The sequence below is a fragment of the Scyliorhinus torazame genome, chromosome 13 (genome assembly GCF_047496885.1).
Source record: "Scyliorhinus torazame isolate Kashiwa2021f chromosome 13, sScyTor2.1, whole genome shotgun sequence".
In the NCBI taxonomy this organism is placed as follows: domain Eukaryota; kingdom Metazoa; phylum Chordata; class Chondrichthyes; order Carcharhiniformes; family Scyliorhinidae; genus Scyliorhinus; species Scyliorhinus torazame.
The window spans coordinates 184,432,283-184,450,105 of NC_092719.1; the positions used below are offsets into that span (position 1 = coordinate 184,432,283).

Here is a 17,823-nt window from a genome sequence, read left to right on the forward strand (position 1 = left end):
TGTGCACATCTTCCCCTACATAATGTCACCTGAAGTCTTGTTTTTTGTAACACGTTTCTGACCACGTTTTGTAACACTCAGCCTAACAACCTCCTTCCTTCTCCAGCGACCTCTCCCCAATCATCTCTGACCGGGTAAATCACAATTGCACTTTCAAGCTCCCAGTTGCCTAGCCGTTAGCCTTCATTTCATCATCAAACCTTTGAAATAATTGACTTGCTACAACCATAATTTCATCTTCATGTTTTCCTTAAATGTCCTCCTTGTCCTCATTAAAACCTTTCTTTTCTCCAATCCTAGCCCTTTATCCAGGTTTCAGCTCCATTTTTGCTCTGCAAAGTCTTACGAGTGTGAATTTGAGCACAACTGATGCACAACTGGCTTAGCCATGTATCATCAGAGTTTGCTACTTTAAGGTGCTGCGTGCAAATTTCCCACCTCATTCCCTAAATCCTGACTTGAGAATGGCAGCCTCTTTTTTTCCCATTCATTGGACCACAACGACTGGCTGTTCACTGCTCAGTGACATCTTTGATACTGGCACCAGGGAGGAAACATACCATCATGGTTTCACATTTGCGGACCCAGAAATGCCTGTTCATCTATCGAATCTTCGAACACAATTGCTCTTCCAGCCACCTTTGTACCGGCCAGTACTGCTGAGCCACCGGTCATGCCAAGGGCTTAGCTCTGGTTGCACTCTGCAGCAGCACCAACTCTTCCATCAGTATTCAAAACTGTTGTTGGAGAATGAGATGCACTCTGATGACTCCTTCACTATCTGCATGTTTCTTCTAGGCTGTTAGGTGGCCAGCCATTCCCCTCTCCTTGCATATTCTTAAACTACAGCATGAGCACATCAATAAACATGCTGCTACACAAGGCTCTCAAACTCATGGATGCTCTGCAGTGATGCCAGCTGCTGTTCAAGGCCAAAACCCGCAGTTTGAGTTGCTGGTGATGGTTCCTGCACGTATGATTATTTCGGACACCGGTGCATCCTCGAGTTCCCACATAGCACATGATATGCACCCTCGATCTCCGTGCAGCCTTGCCCTTTATCTCTCTATTAGAGAAGAAACTTTGTTCCTACTTATAAACCATCAACTACAGATAATAAGCCTTGCTAATACCCCATGCAAAGAGAAAACTTAACAAATAATCACTTCCCAGCTATTGATGTGGTTTAAATATTAGGGGGCTAACTGAATGCTTTATTTAAAATTTTAATAGTTTTAATCCCCCAGCTGCTTAGAAGCAATCTCTAATTTTGGAGAAAGGAAGACACATCAGCTCATGGTTCATGTGATATCACTATTTGCTTCACTTTTGCGTCGCCCTCCTCCTCGGTCCACGCTCGTGTTGCACCCCCCACCCCTTTACTGGTCCGCATTGAATCCCCCACCCCTCATGCCCCAACTCATTCTGCGTCGTCCATTCCTCCCCAAAATCAATGATCTGGGTCTTGCTCTACATGCCCCCCTCGATCCACATCACATGGTCTGTTTCACTCTTTCTTCCCCCTCTTTCCCCCCCCCCCCAATCCCCATTGCCCTCTCAGGTCCATGTGCCCCTCCAACCCCTTTCCTGTCAGCCTCGCCTCCTCCCCTCCCCGGTCCGCGTCACCCCTTCCCCGGTCCACGTCAAACTGCTTTTTCTGAAGACGAAACAATATTTTATCTGAGCTATAAAGGCACTTTATGGCACTAGGTTTACATTGTCAGAAATGTCATACAGCAAAGTGGCATTAATGTGAAACACATCAAGACGTACTCTTTCCGTATATGCATTTTATGGTGACCTCGCATTAGACAATGTTAGATTACATTATTAGCTGTTTCCAAAATGGAATATGCGTTTCCAACAAGGATCTGACTGCAGTCTCATTTGAGTCACTCCGAAATTAGTAATGGATGTTCGCCCCGAGTGACGTCCAGTAATATTTCCCAATCTTGAAGAAATTATATTTAATAGCTTTAAAGGTAATTATTGCACAAAGGTTGAAACAAGTGAACACAACTTTGAATCTCAATATTTATCTCTCTTTGACAATTTGGCAGTACATATGTGTAATATATGTAATGTGTAAGCTATTTTTGTTATTTGGATTGATACCAATATTTGGTAGCTAAGAAATGAGGACTTGAGAGCTCTAAAATGGTACATCAGACTGCTGTGTGAACCCATTGTGCACAATCATAGCGTGATAAATTTATATTTTTAGCCTCATTAGAATCTCAGTATGTTCCTGCAATAGTGAGTGATTTGGAAATGGAAAATAACTTTAATTGCTACATTACTAAATACGAAATGGGGATTGTTTTGAGATTGCTCTGGAATACTAAGGATGATTAAATGATTGTTAGATCTTATTTCTTCCTACTTCAACCCTTTATATCTCTCTTGTCCAGTCTATTCTACATCTACACCCACGACTCTCCTAGTACTCTACGGCATTTTAACCTCATTATTCTGTCTCTTTTTTACATGGGCACTCAATTCTTCAACACTTCCATCATCTGTGCAGTGGCCTGCGAGTCTGTCGATTCTTCCTTGAATGGAGGTCCAAACAGTCCCCCTATCTACCAAAGCTTTTTTCCATCAGGCTGAACTTGTTCTTGCATTGTACAGCTTCTTTAACTCATTCACTTCCTCCAAATAAAAATGCCTCGCCGCATCTCATGTAGGTCATGGATATGCTGGACTTTTCGTGGAATATCATTGAATCGTTGAAACTTTACGGCACACAAAGAGGACACTTGGCCCATTGTGCCTGTGCCAGAGACCCAGGGTAATGCTCTGGGGTCCCAGGTTCAAATCCCGCCACTGCAGATGATGAAATCCAAATTCAATAAAAATCTGGAATTAAAAGTCTAAAGATGGCTATGAAACCATTGACGATTGTCACTAATGTTCTTTGGGAAGGGAATCTGCGGTCCTTGCCTGGTCTGGCCTACATGTAACTCCAGACCCACCGCAATGTGGTTGACTCTTAACTGCCCCCTCCAGGGCAATTAGGGATGGGCAATAAATGCTGGCCCAGCCTACTATGCTCACGTCCCATGAACGAGCAAAATTTTAAATAGCTGAGAGGGAAGCCAGTCAGTCTAATCCCATTTTCCAGCATTTGGTCTGCGGCCCTGCAGGTTACAGCAAGTGAGGTATGTATCCAGACATCTTTAAATTAGTTGAGTTTTTCTGCCTCTACTACTCTTTCAGGTAGAGAATTCTGGATACCAACTACCACCTGGGTGAAAAACCTTTTGTTCACCTGCCCTCGGACCTTTCTACCAATCATTAAAAATCTATGCCCCTTAGTCACTGGCCTCTCTGTTAAGGTAAACAAGCCTTTCCCATCCACTCTGTGCAGGCCCCTCACGATTTTGTACATCTCAATCACATCTCCCCTCAGCCTCCTCTGGTCCAAGGCGAACAACACCAACCAATCTGATCTTTCCTCACAGCTGCACTTTTCCAGTCCTAACTACATCCTTGTAAATCTTCTCTGTACCCCCTCTAATCCAATTGCATCCTTTCCGTAATGAGGTGACCAGAACTGCACACAGTACTCAACTTGTGGTCTAACTAATGTTTTATATAGTTCCAGCATGACCTCCCTGCATGGATTATATGACTAAGTTAATAAATATGCTATTTCTTAACCATCTTATTGACCTGTCTTGCTCCCTTCAAGGACCTGTGGACATTCACCTCAAGATTCCTTGCTTCCTCTACACCTCTCGGCATTCTCCCGTTAATTTCATGGCCTATTTTGAGCTCCCAAAATGTATCACCCCACACTTCGGATTGAATTCCATTTGCCACTTTTCTGTCACCTGACCAGTCACTTGATATCCTCCTGACATCTGCAGCTATCTTCACTATCATAGAGCAAATTTTTGTGTGGTCTGCAGACTTCTTGATCATTCCCCTTACATTTACGTCCAAATTGTTAATATATGCCACAAAAAATAGGGGGACGGGTATTGAGCCCTACTGAACCCGACAGGAAACCTTCTTCCACTCTCAAACACACCCATCAACAATTACCCTTTGTTTCCTGCCACTGACCCAATTTTGTATCCAGTTGCTGCGTGTGTGAACAATTCCTTGTTCCAGGCCTATTCGGATGCCCTTCCTCATGGTTTTCTGGTACATGAATGACTGCAATGGTGCTGATTCTGGCTCTCAGCTCAAACTGGAAAAACCCATCCACTTTCTTCCATTTTCTTCACACAGCCCATCAGTGACTCTTTCCTGCCTTACCATTATTTCTATCAGAGGTTAGGGTGTGCACCAATATTGATTATAAGCCCAATGACTCCCACAGATATCTTGACTACACTTCTCCCCATCCTGCTTCCTGTAGCGATTCCATTGCATTCTTCCAGTTTCGGAGGCACAGCTGCTCCAGTGCCATCATTCACACCATCGCTTCCAAAATGTCTTCCTTTTTCTTTAACCAAGGATTCTCTTTCGCTGTGGTTGACAGGATCCCCAATTGTGTGGTTACATTTCCTCCATTTCTACTCTCACCTCTTCCCCTCCCTCCCAGAATCTCAAAAGATCCCACCTTCTCCTTACCTGCCACCCCATCATGCTTCTCATTCAACAGGTCGTTCTCTGACATTTCCGTCACATCCTGTTCAATGCCACCAACAAAAGCATCATCCCCGCCTATTCCCGTTCAGCATTCCTCTCCTTCTCTTCATCACTGTTCCATCTCATCCACTGCCCACTCCCCTTCCCCCAACACCTTGCTGTGCAAGTGCAAGAGTTTTAGCACCTGCTGCTTCACTTCCTTCCCACCCTCCAGAAGCCCAAACATTTATTCGACATGAAACAGTGATGTACTGCTTCAAAATTAGTAGACTGCATTCCCTGCTCACAATGCAGTGTTCTTTACACTGAGAGAAAACGTACATTCTGCTTTGCAGAACACCTCTGTTCAGTCCACGTGTGCGATACCGAGTTTGCCAATTTAATTCTACATGCTGCTTGCACTCTGATCTCTCTGTCCTCAGCCTGTTTCCATGAAGTTTACGAGAAACCTGTGGAATACTTTGCGGTCTTCCTGCCTCAACATTGAGCTCCACAACTTCAGATTGTAACAGATGCTCTTGTTTCTATGGGCAGCAGGTGCTGTTAATGGTTCTGCTGTAACTATTTACAACTCATCTGGACCCATATTTTGGTGTGTTGTTAACACATTACTTTGCCTTGCCCCTTTTGCCTTGTCTATCATCCCTTCTACTGTTTAAACCTGTCCACCGTACTACACATTCACTGGAGATCACTGAGTTAAGTTGGACCAATGCTAAGGATGGATTTGACTATCAATTTTAAAATTGATACTTTGGGGCAAAAGATGCAAATAAAGCTTCGCAGAAGGTGGGGTAGTGAGAGGATGAGACTTGGCGCAGGTAAAGAAGTGGGCAGTAATATTTTGGATGAGTTGGAGCTTGTTAAGGATTGATACAAGGAAGCAGGCAGCAAACCTTTTTGATGTCAGGCATTGAGTTAATGAGAAAATGCATTAAGATTTTCGTATCAGTTGATAAATAAATGGTGTGGGCAGAAATGATGGATGGTGGAGGAAAGCAATTTGTTCAGTAAAATGGATATGTACAAAGCCGACCTTCAGCATAATGCTGATACTGGATTATCCGCAAATGCTATTCATGGATTTTTTTTTTGTCAACCCAGAAACAATGGGCGGGATTCTCTGGTTCCCCAGCCGAGTGTTTCTTTTTTAAAAAAATATGTTTATTCAAAATTTTTCAACAAATATTTTCAACCATTTAAACCCCCCCCCCCCCCCCCCCCCCCGTAACAAAAAAGATAAGAGAAGTAACAGAACAAAACATAAACATATCAATCCAACATAATACAGAACTTGTACAACGGGTTCCTCCCGCACATATTGACGTTTCCCATATGTTTATGTTTTTCCTTTTTCAAGTGCCCCTAGGAAAAAAAAACCTTCCCCCCCCCCCCCCCCCCCCCAAAGAGACCCCCCCCCCCCCTTCCCTGGGTTGCTGTTGCAGCTGACCGACCTCCATCTAACGCTCCGCGAGATAGTCTAGGAACGGTTGCCACCGCCTGAAGAACCCCTGTGCAGACCCTCTCAAGGCAAACTTTATCCTCTCCAGCTTGATGAACCCTGCCATGTCATTTATCCAGGCTTCCACACTGGGGGGGCTTCGCGTCTTTCCATAATAGCAAGATCCTCCGCCGGGCTACCAGGGACGCAAAGGCCAGGATACTGGCCTCTTTCGCCTCCTGCACTCCCGGCTCGTCCGTCACCCCCAAATAGTGCCAGCCCCCAACTTGGCATGACCTGGACTTTCACCACCTTAGACATAGTCCTCGCAACACCCCTCCAGAACCCATCCAGTGCCGGGCACGACCAGAACATATGGGTGTGATTCGCTGGGCTTCCTGCTTAACCTGACCTGGTCTGCCACCTTCAAATGTGTCTCCTGAAGCATGACCACGTCTGCCTTCAGTCCCTTTAAGTGCGCGAACACACGGGCCCTCTTAACCGGCCCATTCAGGCCCCTCACATTCCATGTTATCAGCCGGATTGGGGGGCTCCCCCCCCCCCCCCCCCCCCCCCCCCCCCCGGCCGACTAGCCATCTCCTGTTCTAGGCCAGTCCCATGCCCGCGCCTCCCGCACCCTCCAGTCCCCCAGACGGGAGACCCCCCTCCCCGACCACCTCTTCTGTTTTCAGTTCCCCCTCGGCCAATGCAGCAGCAACCACCCTATTTCCCCCCCTTCCCCCTCCCCCCGCTAGATCCATATCTAGGTCTTTTGCTCCCCCCATAACACTCCCGTAAGTCAGCTGACACCTGCTGACCCCGGCTTCCCCCGCCTTCCCGTTGACCCCCCCCACCGGTGTGGAAATCCCCCCTCCTCCTCCTCCCCAGCAATCGGTGTGCGCTCCTCCATCTCCCCCCCCTCTGTCCTTCCCTAACGCAGGAAAAAGCCCGCGCTTTCCTGAGCCAGCCCCGCCCCCTCTAGCGCAGCACCTGTTGCGGCCTTATCCCAATTCCCCCAACCCCGGGCCTCTCCTCCCTACAGCACCGGCGCCCACATTCCCTCACAGTCTCCCCATCAGATCTCTTCCCCCATCCCCATCCATCGTCCAACCCGTGGAACATTCCTTACGCATAGTTAAAACCCTGTATACAACCGACATTTCCCCCCCCCCCCACAACCACAGACCCTCAGTTTGAGTCCAACTTTTCAGTTTGTATAAAGGTCCAAGCCTCTTCAGGCGTTTCAAAGTAGTGGTGTCGATCCTGAAATGTTCCTGAAATCGGGCTGCCTGCAGCATTCCGAATCTCACCCCCTTCCTATGCAGCACCGCCTTGGCCCGATTAAAACCAGCTCTCTTCTTTGCCACCTCCGTACTCCAATCCTGATAGATTCGGATCTCCGCATTCTCCCACCTGCTGCTCCGCTCTTTCTTGGCCCATCTCAGGACACACTCTCTGTCCACGAAACAATGAAACCTCACCACTACCGCCCTTGGTGGCTCGTTGGCCTTGGGTCTCCTCGCCAGGACCCGATGAGCCCCATCTAGCTCCAGGGGACCCGGAGAGGCCTCCGCACCCATCAGCGAATGGAGCATCGTGCTTACATATGCCCCGGCATCGGCCCCCTCCACCCCTTCAGGGAGACCCAGAATCTTCCTGTAGATTCTTCCTCCTCGACCTGTTCTCCAGGTCCTCTAATCTTTCGGCCCACCTCTTGTGCAGCGCCTCGTGCGCCTCCATCTTCACCGCCAGGCCCAAGATCTCGTCCTCGTTCTCGGTGGCCTTTTCCCGCACCTCTCAGATCTCTACCCCATGGGCCTTCTGGGTCTCCTTCAGCCTCTCGATCGCCGTCAGCAGTGGCGCCAGCACCTCTTTCTTAGGCTCCTCCACGCAGCGCCTGAGAAACTCTTGCTGCTCCGGCCCCCATGCCGCTCGATCTCCGCCCTCCGCCATCTTATTTTTTCTCCCTCGCTTCTTTCGCTGCTCCAAAAACGCTTTTTTGACCGCTCCACTTCTGGGCCTCTCCATATACTATGGAAGGGGGACCTTGGTCTCACCTTCCCACACGGAAAGTCGTCAAAAGATTTCTGTTGGGGCTCCTCTGGAGAGCCCAAAAGTCCGTTCTAGCGCGAGCCGCCGAAATGTTCGGCTTAGCTCAGCATCGCCGCAACCGGAAGTCAGCCGAGTGTTTCTTAGTGGCGTGCCATTCACTGGTGGCAGAATTCTGACTTCCCACCGCTTGTCAATGGGACTTCCTATCGAAGCCACCCCACACCGCCAGGAAACCCCTGGGCGGGGATGCGCTGCCACTGGGAAAAGTGAATCGCAATGGCTGGAGAATTCCAGCCAATATCCAATCCATTATTTCCATATGGCACTCAGTCATTGGAAGAAAATATACATTCACACTTCCACCATTCTCAGAAAGGAAAGATGTATATTAGCAAATATCTAGAATACACTACTAAAACAACCCCACTTACTTATAGAGTCATAGTCATCGAGTCATACAGCACAGAAAAGGCCCTTTGGCCCATCACGTCTGTGCCAGTCAGAAACAACCACCGAACTCTTCTAATCCCATTTTCCAGCACTCGGCCCATAGCCTTGTATACCTTGGCACAATAAATATTGGGCTTCATCCATCTGATCCTATAGTTCCCATTTTTTTGTCCTTTTTATTCCATTGTGAATTATCCTATTATTTGTTTGAACTCACTTCAGTTAAAATACCAGTTTAGCAACTGAACATTGTATTAAAATTGAATAGCATTACCCTGTTGTAAATGGAGGAATTAAGGCATGAAAAACTATGCAAAATTGGTCCTTCAAGTACATTACAAAATTACTGTCTGGCTCGGTCTAATTTCTGTTTGGAATTGGATTATTAAATGTTTGGCCTTTTTTTTAGGTGGAGATGCTTGAGCGTAAATATGGAGGACGTTTCATAACCAGACATGCCGCTCGAACTATTCAGACCGCATTCCGCCAATATCAAATGAACAAAAACTTTGAAAGGCTCCGAAGTTCTATGTCTGAGAATCGCATGTCCAGGCGCATTGTTCTGTCCAATATGAGAATGCAGTTTTCTTTTGAAGGACCTGAGAAACTCCACAGCTCATTTTTTGAGGGGAAACAGATGTCCATGACTGATGATGCAGGAAAGGTCGGAGCCATCGTTCAGTCAGATTGTGGTGATCTCGGAGGTTCAGCAGTGATCAAATCTCCGGCTGCAAACAACGATTTTGCAGATGCGATAACTGAGCTTGAGGATGCTTTCTCGAGGCAAGTCAAATCGCTTGCAGAATCGATAGATGATGCACTGAATTGTCGCAGCTTGCACACAGATGATGGGCAATCTACTGACCAGGGTAAACGTTACAAAGACAACTTCCAAAAAGAGGAAGAGCTGGATAGTGTATCTTATGCTAAATCCGCACGCGATGCTGAGCGCAGAAAATTAGATGAAATGTCTGCTTCGTATAGTGATGTCACCTTGTACATTGATGAGGAAGAACTTTCTCCTCCACTTCCTGTGTCTTTACAATCTGTAGATAGGCCATCCAGCACAGAGTCAGATTTCCGCCTCCGGTCGGTCAATTCTGCCCAGGAATACTGGTCAATGACCCACAGGGATGACAAGCCAGACACTGACACAAGCTGCAGGAGCACCCCTTCTTTGGAGTGTCAGGAATCGAGGCTTCGTGTTGATCATCTCCCTTTACTAACTATCGAGCCACCCAGCGATAGTTCAGTGGATTTAAGTGACCGTTCAGAGAGAGGTTCACTAAAGAGACAAAATGCGTACGAGCACAGCCCTAACAGCCAACGTGGAAGTCCCAAGCATATCCCACATTCAATACCCACAAGAGTGTTCCACCGTGATGATGAACCTACCCGCCATCGACCACGGCAGATTGACAGCCACCTGGCTATCAATGGCTCGGCAAATCGGCAAAGCAAATCAGAGTCTGATTTTTCTGATGGGGATAATGACAGTATCAACAGCACTTCAAACTCCAACGATACAATAAACTGTAGCTCTGAGTCCTCTTCCAGAGACAGTTTACGAGAGCAAACTTTGAGCAAACAAACATACCACAAGGAAACCCGAAACAGCTGGGATTCTCCTGCATTTAGCAATGATATCATCAGAAAACGTCACTACCGGATTGGTCTAAACCTCTTCAATAAGTATGTAGAAATTTCATTCATCTTTCTATCACACACCATGTTTAGATTCTGATGTTGGGATGTGGACTTTAAAGCTGATTGTGCTGCACTGTGATTAATTGTCAGTTGTCATGGGCAGCATCTCTCTGCCCATGTTTTCACAGTTTTTGAGGATTTTCTGGTTTTTAGAAAATAAATTGCAAAGGAGGAAATTATGTTATTAGTTTGTAGATTGTCAGTATTCTCCCACCTGGATAACATCCTTTAATTCACCTTATTAAACATCAACAAAAAATGCTTGAAATGGTTAAAGGCTCAGGAACTTCCTCTAGCATGAGTATGCAGCCTGCTCCCTGGCTATTACCAGGGATATTCTTTCAACTTCTTTTTTTCTTAAATATTTCCTCCTTCTGCACTGTAGGGATCCTATGACGACGCCTGGGACCCAATTTTGAAATGAAGGGTGGCACGGTGGCAAAGTGGTTAGCATTGCTGCCAGGGACCCAGGTGCAATTCCAGCCTCGGGTGTCTGTGCGGATTCTGCACGTTCTCCCCGTGTCTGCGTGGGTTTTCTCTGGGTGCTCCCACAGTCCAATGACGTGCGGGTCAGGTGGATTGGCCATGCTAAATTGCCCGTTAATGTCCAGAGATGTACAGGTTAGGTCATGGTATTACAGGGATAGGGTGGGGTGGACATTTGTCAATGGGCAGAGTGCTCATTCGAAGGGTCGGTGCAGACCCAATGGGCCGAATGGCCCCCTACTGCACTGTAGGGATTCTATGATTTAGATGCAAAGTTTTGTTAGCATTCAGTGAGTGCGTGGAATTTGGATAAATATAAACTCGGGTGTCTTTTCTTTGATTGGAAATCATGTATGAAGTGATTTGTGGGTGCTGAACTGTTAATAATTAAAGTATAGACAACTGCATGAGGGGTTCTTAAATTGTGATTAAATCTGTATACATATATGTATTTAAGATAAAAGCAAATTTCTGCGTGCGCTGGAATCTGGTACTGGTATGTTTTTAAGATGCTGGCAGACTGCTCTTTTCTTTTGAAAAATGCTGGAAAATGAATTGGAAATGAAAATGTTGAATGTCTGCGGATTAGCCCACTGCTTTTTAAAATTTATTGATGTGGGTATCGTTGGCTTGGCCAGCAATTATTGCCTGACTGTTGAACTGAGTGGCTTGCTGGGCAATTTCAGGGGGAATTGCTGTGGACATGGAGTCCATGTAGGCCAGACCAGGTACGGTTGGCAGATTTCCTTCAGTACAGGACATTAGTGAACCAGTTGGGTTTTTACGACAATCAACAATGGTTTTGTGGACATTGGACTTTTAATTCCCAGTTTTTATTGAATTCAAATTTCCCTATCTGTCATGGTGGGATTTGAACCCGGGTCACCAGAGCCTTACCTTTGGTCTGGGTATTACTAGTCCAATGTATACGAATTACTATACAAATTGAATGAAATTCAAGAAAAGATCTTTACATTGCACATGGTGTGAATGGTCTTCTAAAAATTGGAAAGCCCAACCTCTTTGGTTAGGCATAAAGCCATATGTCACTGTTTTGGAAGAAGAGCTTTATAATTCCCGTAACAGCCTCCCCGAACAGGCGCCGGAATGTGGCGACTAGGGGCTTTTCACAGTAACTTTATTGAAGCCTACTTGTGACAATAAGCGATTTTCATTTCAATTTGTTGAGCGATGGCTGTAGATTGCACTAGTTCTTGGGAAAATGATATTCTGCATGCAGGGAATTTATATTTAATTATCTTGGAGAATTTTCTTCAAATTTCCCATAGATAAATGCAAATGATTAACCTATACATTTTCTATTCAAGTGACCCATTGCCTGTTCTGAATATTTCTTTCAGTATCAATCCATCTATTGTGCTAAATAGGGAATACATTTCAATGTCCTATTGTTAAAACAGGAAACAATTGTGATCTTTTACTCACTTTGTCTGATTAGCTCCACATGGTTGCATTTATTTTTGTCATATTGGCCCAAACTAAATGCAGTTCACGGTTTATGGCTGGCTCACATGACTGTGGCAGTTCAAGATTGGAGCTAGCCATCTAGGACTTTAGTGTCACCTTGTTCAAAAGTGAATATGAGGAAATTGAATGCACAAATATAGCAGAAAATGTGGCCAAGCAAATACCCAAGTTCCATATCTATGTCCCAGTTACTTGCTAACTGCGGTCATGATCTTTGACAAGGTGCTGCATAGGAGACTGTTAAATAAGCTAAGAGACCATTATGTTAAGGGTAAGATCCTGGCATGGATAGAGGATTGGCTGACTGGCAGGAGGCAGAGAGTGGGGATAAAGGGGTCTTTTTCAGGATAGCAGCCGGTGACTAGTGGTGTGCCTCAGGGGTCTGTGCTGGGACCACAACTTTTCACAATATACATTAATGATCTGGAAGAAGGAACTGAGGGCACTGTTGCTAAGTTTGCAGATGATACAAAGATCTGTAGAGGGGCAGGTAGTATTGAGGAAGCAGGCGGGCTGCAGAAGGGCTTGGACAGGCTAGGAGAGTGGGCAAAGAAATGGCAGATGGAATACAATGTGGAAAAGTGTGAGGTTATGCACTTTGAAGGAGGAATGGAGGCATAGACTATTTTCTAAATGGGGAAATGCTTCGGAAATCAGAAGCACAAAGGAATTTGGGAGTCCTTGTTCACGATTCTCTTAAGGTTAACGTGCAGGTTCAGTTGACAGTTAGGAAAGCAAATGCAATGTTAGCATTCATGTCGAGAGGGCTAGAATACAAGACCAGGGATGTACTTCTGAGGCTGTATAAGGCTCTGATCGGACCCTATTTGGAGAATTGTGAGCTGTTTAGGGCCCCCTATCTAAGGAAGGATATGCTGGCCTTGGAAAGGGTCTAGAGGAGGTTCTCCCGAATGATCCTTGGAATGAAGAGCTTGTCGCATGAGGAACATTTGATGACTCTGGGTCTGTACTTGTTGGAGTTTAGAAGGATATGGGGGGATCTTATTGAAACTTACAAGGTTCTGCGAGGCCTGGATAGAGTGGATGTGAAGAAGATGTTTCCACTTGTAGGAAAAACTAGAACCAGAGAACACAATCTCAGACTAAAGGGACGATCCTTCAAAACTGAGATGAGGAATTTCTTCAGCCAGAGGGTGATGAATCTGTGGCATTCTTTGCCGCAGAAGGCTGTGGAGGCCAGATCACTGAGTGTCTTTAAGACAGTAAGAAGTCTTACAACACCAGGTTAAAGTCCAACAGGTTTGTTTCGAATCACTAGCTTTCGGAGCGCTGCTCCTTCCTCAGGTGAATGAGGAAGGAGCAGTGCTCCAAAAGCTAGTGATTCGAAACAAACCTGTTGGACTTTAACCTGGTGTTGTAAGACTTCTTACTGTGCTCACCCCAGTCCAACGCTGGCTTCTCTACATCATGTCTTTAAGACAGAGAGAGATAGGTTCTTGATTAATCAGGGGTTCTGGGGAGAAGGCAGGAGAATGGGGATGAGAAAAATATCAGCCATGATTGAATGGCAGAGCAAACTCGATGGGCCGAGTGGCCTAATTCTGCTCCTATGTCTTATGGTTTTTTCGTCTTCTGATATTTGGGTATATCTCTTCGCTGCTTCGCTTGAATGCACCAGCAGTTGGACACACAATCCAGCATATTATTTAAAAAGCATATATAATGCTTCGCTAAGTAATCCTCTGTTTTTATATTGTGGTAAAAAGTTTTAATTGTGAGCTGTACAAGTGGGGCTGGACAATGTTTGGTACCCATTGTTGGTCATGAAGAATTAGATTTTAGGAGGTTCAAAATGTAAAAACATGTCTTTGTGTAGTTAGAGTTCAGTGAGTGTATTCTGGAATTGACTGCTATTAGTACTTGTGTACTTCAAATGTGGGTCACAAAAGGCAAAGTTCAAAAGAACCATACCACCCATCCATTCAATATAAACTAATATATAAATCAAAAAAAGCCCATTAAGATGGATAAATAGAAAGAGGATACGGAAAGGTCGGAGAAGAAATGTGAAGAGAGAAAAATAATTTATTTTTTAGTAGGGAAAAGTGTATGGCAATATCATTTGTATTACCTCATTTGATTGTTTAACACAAAATAATTGGGTACATTACCAGAGGAAGATCTTCCATGAACCATGATTTCTAAAGAGGCAACAACCATATTCATAACAACCAGCGTTGCCTGGTGACTGCGAAAACATCTATTTATATCATTCAGTTCCAAGTACTTCCTCCTTTTCCCTTCAATTAAAACTTTCCCTTCACGTGTTGCCAAAAAAATGTCCGTGTAAAGTAAAAAATTATCTGAGACAGTGTATACAAGCCTTCAAAATTTTGATGCGTGTTGCCACAACTCTGGGTTTCCCAAACTTTGGAACCCATCTCCCAAGAGTATTGACGAAACCGCGGAGGAATATTACTATTGTGTTGAAGAGCCAAACCACATAAAATAATTGTTTTTGTGCAATAGGTACAAACATACAAAAACCTAGTTTGGGGAAGAAGTCTTTATTTCTTGTATATATACGTCTAATTAAAAAGTTCTCTTCTTAAAAAACATTCTTAGGTCTTGCCTTTTTGTCATTTTTAATGGGAGGAGTTCTGCTGCTCCTTTCGTTCATATGGGAATAGTGCTGCTGGAATGCTGGACACGCACGCACGCGCAGCCCCCACCCACCCCCACCCACACCCCACACACACACACATGCACGCCTTTCTCCAAGGCCCGAACCCCCAGCTCCTTTCCGGAGGTCTGAACCCCTCACAGGCACCGCTATCCTACCCGAGACCTGAATCCAGCTTCTTTCCAAAGACCTCAACACCACGCCTCCTGCAGGCCCTGCTCTTTCCTCCACGCATCACCACCCCAGCCATGCCAAACCTTGTGCCTCTACTCTCTAGCACAGATAAGATTATCAGCAATAGCTTGCACTTATCTAACATTTAGCTATATAATTGTTTTACCTTGTGTGACATATCCGATTAGCTCATTTAAGAAGCCTTTGATTTCATCTTACTTTTTATTTTTGAAAATTCTATAGAAAAAGTGGACTTCCAGAATGTAACTATGTTACCTGAAATGGACCTTTTCAAAAATGGTCCTGCTCATTCCTGAGCACAGAAGCAGTATATCACCATACTCTCAGTCACCTAGTGGAAACCTAATACACTTTTTTTATTGCAAATTTTGGTTGTTTTAATTATTGTAGACAAGGACATTACTAACAAGGTTAGCTTGGTTTGATATTCGTGACCACATCGTGTTGTTGATCCCATTAGTGCTGCAGTGTTAAAATGCCCATTATGCACTTGGCTTAATATGGTTTGAACTAAAAGTGAAAAGGTTTGCAACATTTCCATGAACTAGAGTGCATTTGTTAGCCTATTGTATCCAAAAGGATGGCCTCAAATGGCGTTGCCAAAGATGTTTCCTTTGCAAAACAGCTGTTAGATGAAAAAGTAGATACTAATGGGTCGAGAATTCAACACACTGGATCCTTAACTACCAAATGAAAATTGTGGGAGTGAATGATACGATGCGAGCCACAACAGATATGGTCACACTGGCAACCTTAAGTATAGAACTAAGCCTAAGTGACTGGAAAGGCTGCATTAGATGGATTCAAATGAGCAAGGATAATCATAATATAATAGATGTTAGGATAAAATTAGGCGTAAATGTTTAGATCACCTGAATACAGCTGCCCAGGACTGTACTTGTGATTATGAAGACTCTAACACATAATGATACTGTTGTGTCCTTAGTGATGAACAAAATTGGTAAAGTTCATAAAATCATAGTACTTACAATGCAAAAGGAGGCCATTCGAATCATTGCGTCTCTCCTCGTGCAATCTTCTCAACTCAAGACGATTTACTTCAAACCTGTTTTCCTGATCTTTGCTCATTATTCTTTTATACCCTTGCCTTTCAAATACTCCCCCAAATATGTTTCTAATCAAAAGCTGCCATTGTCCCTGTTTCAAATGCTAACTCATGTTGCTTGTCGGAATTCCTGGGGTGCAGGGGGAGTGGGTTGGGGGGAGCCATTATGAGGAAGGGCAATGCTTATTACCTTTTCATAAAGCTTGATCTGTGTTCACTTGTTGATCATTTGTGCACCAATGGAAATAATATTTCATTGTGTACGCTCTCAAAACCTTTCAAGTCAGATTGCCACTATGGCCCATTTCCCTACCTTAGTCGGGACCCGCAATTTCCTCACCCGATCATCCAATTCCGGCCGGGTGAGCAAAGTGCAGTGCAGTGGGTTCTCGAGGTAGTCAGTCTAGAGCAAAAGCGTTGGGGGAAGTGAAACCATGATCCTTTTTTGTGGCACTAACCGCCGTAAAGCAGGTAAATTTAAAGGTCCCTGCCACTTCGGACAGGTCATGGAGAAGCTCAGTGGGTAAGATGGAGGAGGTGAGAGGTTGGATGGGGATGGAAGTGGTGAGAGGTAGGATAAGGAGTGGGATTCTGGAGGCTAGACTGAGATGGGGGGGTGACCGAGGTTGCTTCAAGTGGGAGGTTTGGGAAGTCGGTAATAGAGTTACCCAGAGTTAGAATTGGTTTGAATACTTCTAATTTTTCCTGGGGAGCTGGTCTGCTGGTCAGTCGGGTACCATCAAAAGCCTCCAATTTGAATCAGGGTATTGGATGGTTCCTGATGCAGGGCAATTTCCCATTGGAAGTTTGAACTTCCCGGGCTATTCCCTAGCAGTCCCACTGCATCTTCTGGTGTCTGACCACCTCCCCGAAGAGATTGGTTTTTCTGGGTCAATTATAATATCCAGAATTTAATTGATGGCCTTTTGTAACTGCACTCCAGCTTTTAAAGACCATGTAACTACCTTAGATATCTGATCTGTTACTCCAAGCCACCTTTCTATGTGTGGTTATGTTCTTTTTAATACCACCTGCCTTCATTTTCATAAAAAGGCTCTAACGTGTTATATAGCACCTAAGGAAGCAGCTCTGAAATCCATAAGTACCAAATGAACCGATTCCCTGTAACATCTAAAATTTCTTGGTTTATCCTTTTCTTATTGAGCAATGGCGTAAGCATGCATTGTGATGGCAATAAAGTTGATCTGCAGTCCAAAGATATGCTGTTAGGTGGATTGGCCGTGCTAAAATTACCCCTTAATGTCCAAAGATGTGTTGGTGAGTGTGGAGGTGGAATGGGCCTAAGTAGGGTACTCCTTCAGAGGGTCCGCGCAGACTCAATGGGTCGAATGGCCTCCTGCGCTGTAGGAATATTATGGATAGCCTCTGCATACTTTACCCTGTGTAGAATGCATTCATGAAAGAAATTGATCAAATGGTCATTAAGTTTTCAACTAAATTCATCATTTAATCTCCTTGGATGGCTCAAGTGTTTTTCTGAGTCTCCATGCAGATGATCGGGGTTTAGAATTCAGTGGCAACTTGTGTTGATCTCATTTGGGGTGGCAACTGGGAATTGAACAATTTGTTCAGTATTCGTAGGATGCGAGATGGGAAAATTGGCCAGGGCTACAGCCTCTGTTTGTTAATGAGCAACTACTGACTTCCGGGTGCGACTATGCCAAGGTAGGT

The 17,823-nt window shown here is 44.9% G+C and overlaps 1 protein-coding gene across 6 annotated transcripts in view; it reads left to right on the forward strand.

The window, feature by feature from the left end:
- Positions 1-17,823, forward strand: part of iqsec1b (IQ motif and Sec7 domain ArfGEF 1b) — a 659,149-nt gene that overhangs the window by 560,864 nt on the left and 80,462 nt on the right. For all 6 annotated transcript variants that reach the window (XM_072472544.1, XM_072472550.1, XM_072472549.1 and 3 more), the window contains one exon: positions 8,955-10,237. In XM_072472544.1, the coding sequence (XP_072328645.1) occupies positions 8,955-10,237 (1,283 nt within the window). The remainder of the gene's footprint in view (positions 1-8,954; positions 10,238-17,823) is intronic.